The sequence below is a fragment of the Pithys albifrons genome, chromosome 4 (assembly GCF_047495875.1).
Source record: "Pithys albifrons albifrons isolate INPA30051 chromosome 4, PitAlb_v1, whole genome shotgun sequence".
Classification (NCBI taxonomy): Eukaryota; Metazoa; Chordata; class Aves; order Passeriformes; family Thamnophilidae; genus Pithys; species Pithys albifrons.
The window spans coordinates 75,110,441-75,124,328 of NC_092461.1; the positions used below are offsets into that span (position 1 = coordinate 75,110,441).

Genomic DNA, 13,888 nt, shown 5'->3' on the forward strand with positions numbered 1-13,888 from the left:
TTCTAAATGTTGCAGTTAGAATTGGCTTCTAGAATATAGTGGAGACATGGGACAATAAAAGGCCCACATACTTGGGCAAGGCAGTGGACACACAAGAAATTCCTTGTGCTTCCTCATCTTTTTCCAAACAGAGATTCCCATCCTGTTCTTACACAGCTGTGACCAGACACTGCCCACCTGGCAGGCAATGACAAAGAACCCTGATTTTTCTTGTTCTGAAAGTGGCTGTCAAGCTCTGTTACAGAGCAAAGGCAAGGAATGGTGTGATTCTCTGGAAAGCCAGAAAGGAGCCAGAGTCTGACCTCCCACAATTTTTAAATTACTTAGCAAGCTGTTTTTGCAGTGTTATTTTTCAGTAGATTATCACTCTTGAAGGCAAGACCATCAGTGTGTACACCTAGCACTGAAGAAACAATACTTGCTGTCTCGGTTTAACCCAATATGTTCATATTGCAGTGCAGACAAGTGTGGAGTCATTTCCTTCCTGTTGTCTATTGTATTATATCAGTACCTCCCTTTATGCTTCCCCTTGCCATCCGCCAAAAAAGAAAGCTTCTCTCAGCTGTTCATACACAGTAAAATAATTAATGTCATTGACTCTAAGATAAACCTTGGAAATACATATGAGGTTAAACAAAACATGGCAATTTTCTTGTCTGCAAGTTAGCTCAGAATTAATTTTATCCTCTGATTGAAAGAAACTATATGAGGTAGTTTCTGTGTTTTAAGCATCCTATATTTAGCTTCTCCACTTCATGAGGTATTTCTTTCTTAGAATTTCACAGCAATGTATCATTTTACTGTGGGACATTCCACCTAAGGTTCTCTGCAGAAGACAGTAGCCACCCAAAAGTTGTCCATGCTCTGTTTTACCAGAAGTCTGAACAAAATAGGCAGTTTATTTCTCTAAAATAGTGTCAATTTAATTTATGTCTCATGTTAAAATTTTCCATGGCAAATGTGATTCTAAAATGTCTGTTGGGTGTGAGTGGAAAATAGGTCTTTCACAGTAGTATTCACTATTATAGTTACATTACAGAAAACCAGTATCTAGAGCATAAACAATTCAGATTGCACAGGTTTTCAGACTCTCTTCAGAGAATTCCCCCTGCAGTCCTGGTAAGGTTAACCCAAACAATTTGGTAAGTTTCTCGCAGTTTTACTTGAATTAAATGAAAGAAATATCTCAAGTATAACCTGTACCAGATGTTTCTTTGGGCAATTCATACAGAAGATAGGCTGAACTGTAAAAGCAACATAGCAAGATAAGAAAGAGCAAAGTTCATATCTCTCTGCATCCAACTTCATTATTATTATTAGATGTAATTTTTCCTTTGGGCATTTCTAAACAAAACCACCCACAAAACTAGCCCAGTCCCTAGCTGAGCAAGGAGAGGCTTTGAGTTGTCAGTACCTCTGCAGCAAAGTCTGCATTTACCCCCTTGATTTGAAAAGATGCAACATTCTGGAGATCAGTCTGCTCTTTTGGAGGACTTGACCCTGTTCCTAGAGTTGCTGCTCAGTTTGATCATTTGGAATGCTGATCCATGTGCGGGAATTTAATTTAGTCTGTTGAATGCTCACCAGGACTTCAGACACACAGCCAGCACTGTTCAGATTAGCCTCTGAATTACTCCAGCCTTTGACAAAAAAGAAGGTCACTGATTTCAGTTATTGCAGGGTTTAGCTACCATTGCCAAGCAAGCATGTTGGGGTTTTTGTTGTATTTTTTTTATTACAGAGTCATAAAACAAAAAGTGAAAAAGACTTAGTGGATCATTTGGGATTTCTTTGGTTTTAACAGTACTCTGTTCCTCCTTGTATATTATTTTCTAGCTGTCATCCACTATGTTAAATCTACTTAACTCAGTGAGACATACATAAGAGTATTTTGTAGTGTTCTAATGACTTCTCAGTTGAAAAACAAGTTACAAGTATGATAAAAAGTCATGTGTTTTTTATTACACTTAGAAAGTTGAGATAATATATACAGAGCTATGAACTGACTAAAATAAGAAGGTTCCAGAGGTGTCTTCTAGTCAAAATATGTTTTGCAGTCATCAGCTTAAACGACCTCAGGGACTTTCTTGTTTTGTCTGTTTCAATGGATAGATGAATCTCTAATTTAAGAGAGGAAGGGAAAAACCTCCTTTTCTTCCAGTCCAGTGTACAAACAAGTCAGTGAAATAAGTCATGTGTTATTAAGAATCCTCTATAGACCTTGTTTACCATTTTGAACCTTTTAAAGCATAACCTGCAGAGTGTGCAGCATAATTAACACTTAGAATAGTCAGGATTTCCAGGACAGTATAAATTAGGCCTCTTTGACATAGCTTTGTCAATCCTGTTCTCAAGAACCACCTATACTGTCCCTAGAAATTTCAAGTAACTTACATTGTGGTGGAGAGTTTGTGGCTAAGAATATGTTCATAATCAATAGAGGACATAGCCTGAGGTAAACTAAATTTAAAATACAAACTAAAGGTCTCATCCCATGAGGACAGGGAGGACCCTCAATTCATTCTTAGTAAATGGTTGTTGATACAGTGCACCTCCACACAGAATAGAGTCCCTTGGTGTTTTCTGTTTTCTTTTATCAAGTTAAAAAATTTTTCCAGATATAAACCATTTTTATGTATTTCCCTAGAGGACTCTGCCCTTCCTTTCCTTCTCATCAAGTCTGCTGAATTTGATTAAGTTAGTAGGATTAATGAAAAGCATCAGATTTTTTAATGTTTCATGTTAATTCAAGATTTGAAGGGTTTGCTTTCATTTGATTTGAGAGAAATTGAGAATGCTACACATACTAAGGCAAGTATAACTTGCACTGTAGCTTCTTCCATTCTACTCCTTATCTCCTTTTTAGTGAAAGTTGATACAATAAATACAAAAAAGGAAAAGGAAGAAAGTGAGATTACTGTCTTAGGTCTCAAGCTAACCTTTGTGTTGCCATGGCTCTTATGTGACTGCTTGTTGTGCACTGGTGGTATAAAAAATGCAAGGAAAGGTGACAGTTCACTATCCCAACAGGTTCCTCTGCTCATGAGTATGTGCCCCAGAAATTCTGTTGTTGAATGAGCTTCTCTCTCTAGTGAAAACTTTGGGGGTTCAGATCAGGAAACTGTAAACCAAGTAACTCTTAACAACTCCGCTGCTCTGGGATTCTTGAACACATCTGGCAAAAACTGGCATCTCTCTTCAGAAGTGGCTGGCAACACCATGGCAGCAAAATCAGTAGAACTCCATTTGTTGCCTTTTCAGTTGTGCAGATGCAGAAGGTTGTGATACCACCCACTGAAGGGAATGGCACAATAAACAAAAAAAATGTGGCAATACTGAAACCAAAAGGAGCTTCATAAGCTGAGATGACTGCCAGAGCTGGCAGACATGCTGTAGAACCCAACAGCAAACACAGCAGTAGACCAGGTATGTTCAAAGAATAGGCTTAGAAGAGGGGAAAGTGTAAGCATCACAGTTTTTCTTTCTTTGGTATATAACTTGCCACACAAACATAGTAGAAAGCTTAGTTATCATTTGAAGAGTTAGACTCTAAGCTCAGTCCTTACACTATCTGAGGAACCTGAGGAATTTTTAACCAGAAGATAAGGGCAAATGTCAGTGTAACTTATGCTGTGTGATTGAATCAATACCTCCATAACAAGACCTGTAGCTACGTTCTCTGAATGAAATGCATATTATACCTCTGGCACAACCTTTGAAACAGTGAATTTGTTAGTGAGATCCTATCTTGTGAGTAGCTCAAACCAGTTTCCTTTTTAAATGCTATCATGATACCAACAGCAAATTGAAAAAATAAATTACAACTCCCCTTTGGAAGACCATATGGAAAGAGGCTGCCTTCTCTCTTGCCATGGATGGCTGATAGGTATCAGAATTTCTGCAGTGATGTAGGAAAAGGGGTTTTTCAGTGATTTTTTAAAATAAATTGTTATCCTGTGGCTGGCTGGCTGTAAGTAGGCAGAACTGCAGGAAAGTAGCATTTCTTCTCCAAACCAACTTTCTAAATGACTTTCACACATGGATACCTGGAATTCATACCTCAGCACTCCTTAACCTCAAGTGGTATATTTATTATTCTCCCCTGTCACCTGTGTTCGAAAAACATGGGTGTCTGTCACCCACAGGCAGGCTTAAGGAATGATGTAGGTACCATAAGGCCATTTACTGCCCAAGAAGTAAAGTTGCATTTGTACTTCAGCAGCAGAAATTAAGAGAAAGCCTTAGAACCATTTGTGACTTTGAAGCTGGGTAAGGGAAATCTTCCAACAGTTGCAATTGCCTTTTCAGATCTCAAATCTTTTGTGCTTATTACGGCCGTTAGGATAGAAAATGCCAAAGAGAGAGATAACAAGCATCACCAATTACTCTTATCAGATAATTCAAAATTGTGCTTCTAATGCAGGCTATTAATAACCTGCTTGTTGTTGCACTACATGAAATGATCGTTTCAAGTCCAAAGTGTGTTCTTGATTAGAGGTCATTAGTTTGATAAATATGCTGGGCCTTTCCACCACTGATTTGCAAATTATTTGGTATACATTTTGCACACGTCTGAATTATTTTAGATAGGCAATAAAGAACCAGGATTTGCTTCTACCTTGTCAATGCCATATGCTTTAACTAATGGGTTTAGCTATGGTGCATATTTCTAGAAGAAAAATCAACATCTGGTTCCATTATGTCACATTTAGACTAAACACAATTGAGAGTAAAACATACTTTTCTAAAACCAGACTATGTTAAATAATTTGAAGTAGGCACATTCTTTCCTTCATATAAGTGTATTATAAAGCCATTCTATAAATAAGTAAACATTAAAAAATTAAAAGTAAAACCAGCATAAATAGCACTGGTTAAAATTAATAATGAGCAATTTTAAGTCTTAGCACAGCCTTACAGAATTCTGGAAGATAGATTATTCCTTGTCAGTGGCTGCCAGAGTAGTTCCTATTCAAAGTGGAAGATCTTGAAAAAACATTGCTAATCCTATGGAAGAAACTGTGAGGTTGAAAAATACAAAGCATAAGAGGGCTTTTTAACTTCAGACTTCAGCCTTTTATATTCAATATGTAAATCTTCTCCAGATAAGCATGGAGGAATTGTCTGATATTCTAAAATTACTTACCCATATAACTGTTTAGGTTTGGATTTACGTAAGACAACAGGGAGGGAAGAGGCTTTTGTCTGGAAGTAGGGTGATTCTTTTGCGGCTTTTTCTCTTATGCTGTTTGTGTGGGGTTTAATTTGAGTTATTAAGCTCTATAGACTAGAAATTTAAAATTACTGAAGACCCACTGTTCCTGTTTTGATAATTTCAGTATTTTGAAATTAGGGGGAAAAAATGTTTATAATCTTGCATTTAATTTTTATGTCACTATATGTGTTTTTTTCTGAAGGAATCTAATGGGTATCTGTGGTGAAACACATAAGGCTTAAGCCAGCATATTGTATCTTTTTCTCACAGCAGCCTACAGAGGTACCTGAATTTACAGGACTGACTAAATATGGATTTTGGCACACACAGATGGACTGCAAGCCAGAAAAGTCAGTGGATATGTTATTGGCCATGAGAGATGGCTGTTAAAGTGAATCTTTGAAAACATGCATATTTCTCCTTCCCCATCTGTCTGTTTAGCCATTCCCATATTGCCCATGCCGCAGGTAGTGAGCAGTATAGCTCCAAAACTGTTTATTAGCTTTGGTCCCAGTGCCGTGATGCTCTCTCAAGGTTTTGTTAGCTGTAATTGCAGCTACATTCAAAATGTTCAGTGCTGTAATGCTGGAAACCTGGTCATTCTAAAAGGAGTTACAAAAGTACAAATCATGTTTTGCACTGAAGAGCAGAAGAGAAGAACTTTGTTTTCTCACGTGGTGCTTGATAGACAGCTGCACTACAGCATTGCAGTTACGTTTTGTTGTGCTCTCAGATACAGAACTTTACCTTCTTTTCTTCCTCTCCTTCTTACAGGGACTTAAAGCAGCCGACAATGACCCTACAGCCCCACCATATGACTCCCTCTTAGTCTTTGACTATGAAGGAAGTGGCTCCACTGCTGGATCCTTGAGCTCTCTTAACTCCTCAAGTAGTGGTGGTGAGCAAGACTATGACTACCTAAATGACTGGGGCCCACGTTTCAAGAAACTTGCTGATATGTACGGTGGAGGTGATGACTGAACTTCAAAGTGAACTTTGGTTTTGGACAAGTACAAACATTTCAACTGATATTCCCCAAAAGCATACAGAAGCTAGGCTTTAACTTTGTAGTCTACTAGCACAAGTGCTTGCTGAAGGCTTTGGCTTAGGCTGCAAACCAATTTGGGCTCCGTGGAATATCAGTGATCCAATGCTGTTTGGAAAAAAATATTGAGCTCAGTTACACTTGAATTTTACAGTACAGAAGCACTGGGATTTTATGTGCCTTTTTGTACCTTTTTCAGATCGGAATTAGTTTTATGTTTAAGGCTTTAATGGTACTGATTTATGAAATGATGCATTAAAGAGACAAAATATGTTGGGGTGGGGAGGAGTAAGGTGAAACGCTGTGCTTCAACATGCTTTTGTTACATTGCATTGCTTTTATTAAAATAAGGAGATTAAAAATAAACAAAAAAATCCTCATGGAACAATTTTATTATCTGGGAGAGAAGACCATGAGGTGGAACAATGTACATTACTTCTAGTTTTAGATGTTAGGGGACTTTTTTTCACTAAAATTCTAAAACTTATGCAGCTGGTTGCAAATAAAGGGAGTTTTCATATCACCAGTTTGTAGCAGAATTGATTTGTTTTTTCTTATGCTAGAATGTTAGACACATTTTGGTCTTAATCCATGTACACTTTTGGGTTGGGTTTTGGTTTTGGTTTTTTTTTAATTTCTAGTACTTTTTCCCACTTCACTGTAAAAAACTGGTATGTGTACATAATGTTTTATTGGCATAGTCTGTGGAGAAGTGCAGAAACTTCAGAACACGTGTATGTATTATTTGGACTATGGATTCAGGTTTTTGCATGTTTATATCTTTCGTTATGGATAAAGTATTTACAAAACAGGTTGCAAACAAGTGACATTGATTCAATTGTTGAACTGTAGTTAGAGTACTCAATTTTTTTTTTATTTTTATTATTTTTTTGTTTGGGGAGGGAGAAAAGTTCTTAGCACAAAAACGTTTTACATAATTTGTACCAAAAAAGGGGGATGGGAGGGAGTTGGCCTGATACCAGTGGCACGAAAACATATACAGTACGTTTTGGGAGTGGGGAGGGAAGGGGGAAGAAGCTTTCAAACTGGAGAGACTTCTGAGAACAGCTTTGCCTCTGTCTTGTGTACCAGAATATGAATGATACACCTCTGACCCCAACGTTCTGAATAAAATGCTAATTTTGGATCTGGTGCTTGGTTTGGCATTTTTTTCTTCTACCTGAGCAGTCCTGACTATAATAAATGAAAACTACGCAAAATATGTTTGTGAGAAGTTATGTACCTGCACAAATTTGGAAGGCAAGTTCCCCAGTAAAAGCAAAATTATCTGCGCTGGGATTTCTGGGAATTCACAGTTTTTAGTTCGACATGGATGGCTACCTCTTTGGTGTAATGTGAATTATCTAAATAATAGAACTTGAATAGTTTTGGCTCATTTCTAGACTGACATTTAATGATTGTGTGATTATGAAATAATTTGGAGATGTGGCAATCGTCTGCCACCGGGACTTTCTTACACTGAAGTAAAGACAACTTGAGTGCACATCAAATCATGTCCATCAGGGAGGTCCTCCTGGTCATGGAGCTCTAACAAAAGGCCCCATTAAGAGATAAATCATTACCAAACAAGTTTCTGACCTGTTATGATGATTTATTTGCAAACAAACATATGTAGGTACAGCAGTTCTGTCTTTGTTCACTTGCAGCATTATGCCAAGGTTTAATATCTACATTTGCAGTCATTAAGGACCTGATTGTGAACAGTGTGAAGCTCAAGCTCTGCAGAAACATCACAGTTCTGTAGTCAGTTAAAAGGAGCAGTGGGAGGGGGACTGGGCTTCAGGACTGGCATAGCAGCCTTCTGTGCTGGGACAACTGGGTGAGCAGAGTCCAGCTGGGGGATGCTCTTCACTGGTGCCACTTCAGTGCTTCCTCAGCACTCATATTTGATTGTGACTTCCCAGAGGTAAATACTGAAATTCAAGTCGGGGAGCATTAAATGCTGCATGTGGGGTAACTCCACTGCGCTTTTCATTGACATATTTCCTTCCTTCCTCTTGCTGCTGATGAAAGGTGAGAGGTAGCAATCCTCACAGATTGTGATGTACTGTTTCCACATCTGCGTACCTGGCTGTCATTCATCTCATGCATTCGCAACTATAGCTTGATGCTGTAACAAAGCCTTGATTTTTCAGTAATGTCTCAAAAGTTATCAGGACCACCTTTAAGTTAATTCCATATTCAGTTTGCAATGTGAGGAAAAACAGATGTCGATCACGACACAAAAATGAAAATCTGATAATGCATAGTTAATTAAGGTAAATGATTTTAAATAAGCAAAAGGCCACTTCTAGCACATTGATTTTCAGTCTTATATAATTAATGCAAATACGTATTTTAAGCCTAATAATTCTATTATTATTACTTGGAACCAACAAACTGGAAATGCTAGATGAATTTCATTCAACTAAAATTGAATGTTAAAAGACACAGAGGGAGGAAGTTCTGTGAAAGATTTCTGGTTTCAACTGTTGTACATTTTTTTTTGTTAAAAATGAGCAGAGGTCATCTTTTATGAGCATTTGGCTCTTCTGCACAGCAATAGGAGCTTTATCTTGATCAGACAGTCTACTAGCTCTATGTATCTACAGTTGCTTTGAAATTGTAGCAACAGTTCTCAGACCTAGTGTTAGATCAGCATTAGGTCTGCTAAACATAACAAAAGGTAAACGATTTTTATGCATCTCAAAAGCTTATACAAGATCAAAAAAGATGTTTGAACTGATCCTCTTTCATTAATTTTCAGTCTGGTTTTTATTCTAGAAACATAGAACCAGGTTTTGTACTCATGGTATATGCTTCGATCCCCATCAGAGGACTGCACTGGGGGGAAGATGGCTGAATTTTCAACCCTACAGTTGTTTAGGGAAATTTTGGCAGCCTAATTTGTAAATGGGATTTGGCAGTTTGTACATAGTATCTTTGCCATGTAGGAACTATATCTAAGTTAGTTACTGGCAAGAAATGAGACCTTAGGAACATTTTCACATCTCAGCCTTTCTACAATTTGTATTTTCTTCCAGTGATAGTTCATCATAGCCTATATCCTTCTGAACTTCTGGTCGATAAAGGTGCAGAAGGGTGAGTTTGGGGAATAAACATCTTAAATGAATACCAGTGACTTCATGTGTGGATGGATCTAGCTTACTGTATTTTCTCTGGGATTGCCAAATACTAGTGAAGAATGCTAATACTCATCCCATAACAGTCTAAAATCTGCTTACCATACTCCCTCCAAATAGCTGAACTCCAAGTGGTTCTTCTGGTGCCGCACCAGTGAAGTCACTCAAACCCACATGAAGGATACTCCTTGGGAGTTCTGAAGTTTGTTTGTTTGGGTTTTTTTAATCCTACCAGATTCCTTACCCAGAAGAACATTTACATCTACTCTGCCATGGTCCCATTCACCTCAATGTCAAAGGGAAAACCTCTTCTGACAGGTCATGGGACTCTCATCCCGAAAAGGCTCTTTCACAGTTGTCTGTAGTCATTAAAGATGTCTCATGTAAGCCACTGCCAATTCTTCATTTATACAACTATTCCCACCTTTCTAAGGAGCTTTCCTGCTAGCAGTAGTAGCATGGTATTGACAGATTTACCTTTCTGGATCATGAATGTGAAAGCAAAGTCCCTGCTTTTACCTCAGTCAATATTTAGCATTCAAATAAAAATCAAAAAAGTCACACAAATGCTTTGATACCTAATTCATTCACAATGGTATATTTTGTATCAATTTTCAGCTGGCAGATGATACAGATTTGTATGATGTCCTTTTTTCATTTCCTCTGCATATATTTACATAAGCTGTAATTTAAAGTCTTTCTGTAGACAAGGTTCTTTCGTAGGAATTTTGTTATGGCATGGAATAATTGCCCTTTACTTAAGATATGTTACCAGAATAAGGAAACTCTCCTTAGCAACAAAGCTAAGGGAAGTACAAGTGGAGAAGAAAAGCTAAAGAAAAAAGTAAATGTTTCCCATAGGGATTCAAGATGCCTTCCATCATATGGATAGGCAAGGAGCATCTCGTTTGTTAGGGACCCTTTGATCAATCAATGCAAGACACTCTCCAGCCAAGCTGCTGCATCTGTACTGGCCAAACTGCTCTTTTCGCTATAACAGAACTTGGAGATGCCCCTTCTCTGGAGCTCTCAGTGTCAGTGCTGCTTCCTTTCCTGCTGGGTTACATTCCAGCACTGAGCTTTTCCAATTTTCCCCCTCAGTTTGCCTGGATAGTTGAACAGTGCCAAATCTCACATCGGGTTCTATGTATTCTTCAGTTTGCAGTCTCAAAGAATCAAGGTTTAGTCTTGTTTCGGTCTGGTTGTTTTGCTGTAGACCTGAGGATGTATTCTCAGCATAGCAGTGGCTGGGAAGACTTTTCTTCCTTTTTAAAGTTTAATGTCTGAAACAGTATTTTATGCCTGACACCTCTCTGGGTTTCTAGAGCATCTAAAAATGCAGTAACTGCCAGTGATACAGTAGGTACTTATAATCAGATCTAGTATTTGTATACTCTTGGTTTTTCTCTCACAGAATGACATATGCTGTGGTGACATGCTCTCTGAGCTGCACTTCTCATAGCTCTGGCTGCAGAGAATTCATTTGTACGTGTGTAACTATTGCAACTCAGAAGATTTAAGCATAGTCACAAATCTCTTGCCTCTCTTCCCTGGGCACACAAAAGCCACCCATGCAGGACCCCTAGAATGCAAAACTTGGACCTCACGAGCACCCACGCATCTCATCTCCTTTAAGCCTTGCCACCTTTGCAGTTGGTTACTCCTCAACAAGATGGTCATTATTTTCTGTTTGCTTCCATCTTCTCCTCCCACTACCTTGTGAGAGACTAAATTTTAGAAAGCATTTAGGACCATTTGTCTCATTAACAAAGGGAATGCACTCTGGTTTATGAATTACTCTTGTTGCTTGATGCATTTCCCATCTGATACATAGTTTTAAAGACCTTTTTCTTTGCATAAACAAATTCCACTTTCTTAGTTCTCTTGGCAAGGCTGAGAGAATGCTACTGCTTTCATTTCTGTTTTCACTTTCCGATTTTCAATTTCTGTAACCATCTCTTTTGCTGCTGTTTTCAGACCTTTAATCAATGTCCTATAACAAAACAAAATGGCCAACCACTTCTTCTTTGAAGTGGCTACTTTTTTCCTCCTAATGGAGAACATTCTTGTAGACTTCCTATTTTCCTGTGTTGCACCTAGAGAAAAAAAAAAAGCTGATTTTGCATTGTCCGCAATGGATTATATTTATTTCTTAAAATATATTAATTTTGAGAGGCCTTTTTTTTTTTAAAAAAAAAGGCACTAATGCATTTATAAACCTCATGGTGGTACAGTGCACATTTATGTAATTTCATGAAACCACCTTCAGGTGGTTCATTTGCTCCCAAAGAGCTTTAATACTGATTCTGAAAGCAATATATTTTGCTCTAGATAAATAGTAGCAATGTGCGAATTACTTTATACTTCTGCTTCTGAAGATAAAATTTGTTGATATGGTATGGGTATCTATAGACAGACAGATCTATAGACCCACACATTCTGTTCCAAATTACAGAATTTTGATTATTACATTATATTTGTTATCTGCAGTACTGCAGAGTGAGCTTATAAAAACCCAGCTGTCTCTGCGTGCCATAAATCAAAAGTAATGGCTAGATAATCAAAATTATGTTCCAATTCTAGAACATTCATCACTGGTAGCATTGTGTGAAGCAGATACAAAACCAAGCAATGTGCTAGGATGATTAGAGGGAATTACACTAAAAACGTAGAATCATTTACTGGTATGTTTTGACTTGAAGTTAACAAAGAGTGGTTTGCTCAGCATGGTTATTTCAAGATAAACTGAGAAATAAACAAAAATGAATCTTTTAGCCTGACCTAGTCAGGAAGCAATATTCAGTGCCCTTTCTGAGAAACTGATTTTTCCTCATTTGGGCAAAATGAAAGCAAACAACAAAATGACCAAAAACAGTAAAACCCAACCCTTAAAAACTCCTCATGGAATGGGAGAGGCAACTTCAAAGACCTGCTCTGTTGTCATGTTTCTAAACAGAAGAATTCCGGGCTATGGCCAAGTTTTTTGATCTTCGCATTTTTTTGTGTGGCAAAAATTCACACTGACTAGAGCCCAAATAATCTGACTGCAGTGTCTAAATCCAAGCTCTAACTTTGAGTTAGTAACTTTGGTGCTTCCTGTTGTTCCTTGTTGGTATGACTAATTAAATACTTGCTATTCCTAAGAAAATACTTTAAAGCCTAAACTACTTGTTTGGGATGTAAAAAGCCCCAGTCCATGCTCAGAAACTGTGCCTTGGTGTTTTATATGCTGAGTGAATGCAATTATTTTGAAACTAATGAGCTTTTACATGAAAATTTCTGGAAAGCTCTAGATATTCTTGTGAAGGAAACAGATTGCAAATTCTTTGCATTTATTTACAAAATAAATGGGTTTATGGACATTTCCACTTAGCCTTCAGTTCTTCGGAGGCAAAACTGAAATGGCAATAAAAGTTTCCATATAGGATGATGTCTACAAGGAAATATTTTGAGCCCCAGCCTTCAGGCTTGTCCTTCAGAGGCTGGAAAGCAATCCTCTTTGCTGAATAGCAATCCGTCAGGTCAAGTTCTCATGAAAAATGTTGCCCCTTTGAAATTCAGTATTGTCAACGTACATACTGGAGCAATGCATTAGAGAACATAACTGAGAGTGGCAGAACTCAGCCCTTTGAAAGTGAGTTCAGATTCAAAGCTCCTGAGTCAACCAAGATGCTCCCATTGTGGATACCCTCAAAGCAGCATTCAGCTCAGAGAAAACATTTACATCTGTAATACACCTGAAGCCATATTTAAAGATAAACAACCTTGAATCACCAGTAATATATGCATGAATGCATTTCTTTCAGAAAATAGAGACTGACATAACAATTCCAAGTTGTTACCGTCAGTTGACTTCCTTTTGAAAAATGTCCTTTAATGACTTCATATTTTTTACAACTCACGGTATTCACAAAGGTGCTACATTTGCTGAACTCTGGACCATGTTGTAATGACAGGTGACCCTGTTAAATGAGGTTTTACAGAAATCTATTTCAGAACTGAGTGATTGGAAGAGAATTTTGATGACAACTTTCCTAGCTAATGGTCTCAAAGACCACTAGACACTCAGACTTTTAGTAGCTGTCACAGGAATATCAGATTGGCTGCCGTTCCAGAGGAGAGGGAAAAGATGGTGCTGTGAAATTAAATTCCACCACTGCTCAGGTCATACGTAGTGTAGCAAAAAGCATATAGTAAACTGCTGGGTCATGAGCTATATAGTGCGTAAGTATTTATTGTAGGTCTGTGGCAACCTGTACAATGATGGTGATTTTACAAGGATAGGATTCATATTCAGTCTCAAATAAAATATCAAGCTTCTTTTAAGTTCATCACAAAGTTATTTATTCTCTAAGCACACAGGAATATGTTGTACTTCTGTGTATTTATGCATCTTATTGCAGGAGAGATTTTCACCACTTGAAAATCCTTGTAAATCTTAAGAGTATAAATTTTTATTACTTGAATATAGCACTGTGTGGGATA

At 37.7% G+C, this 13,888-nt stretch overlaps 1 protein-coding gene across 1 annotated transcript in view; it reads left to right on the top strand.

Annotated features, from left to right (window-relative positions):
• Positions 1–7,407, top strand: part of CDH2 (cadherin 2) — a 117,458-nt gene extending 110,051 nt beyond the window's left edge. The window contains exon 16 of the mRNA XM_071554625.1: positions 5,990–7,407. Within this exon, the coding sequence (XP_071410726.1) occupies positions 5,990–6,196 (207 nt within the window). The 3' untranslated portion in view covers positions 6,197–7,407. The remainder of the gene's footprint in view (positions 1–5,989) is intronic.
• Positions 7,408–13,888: the final 6,481 nt, after the last annotated feature.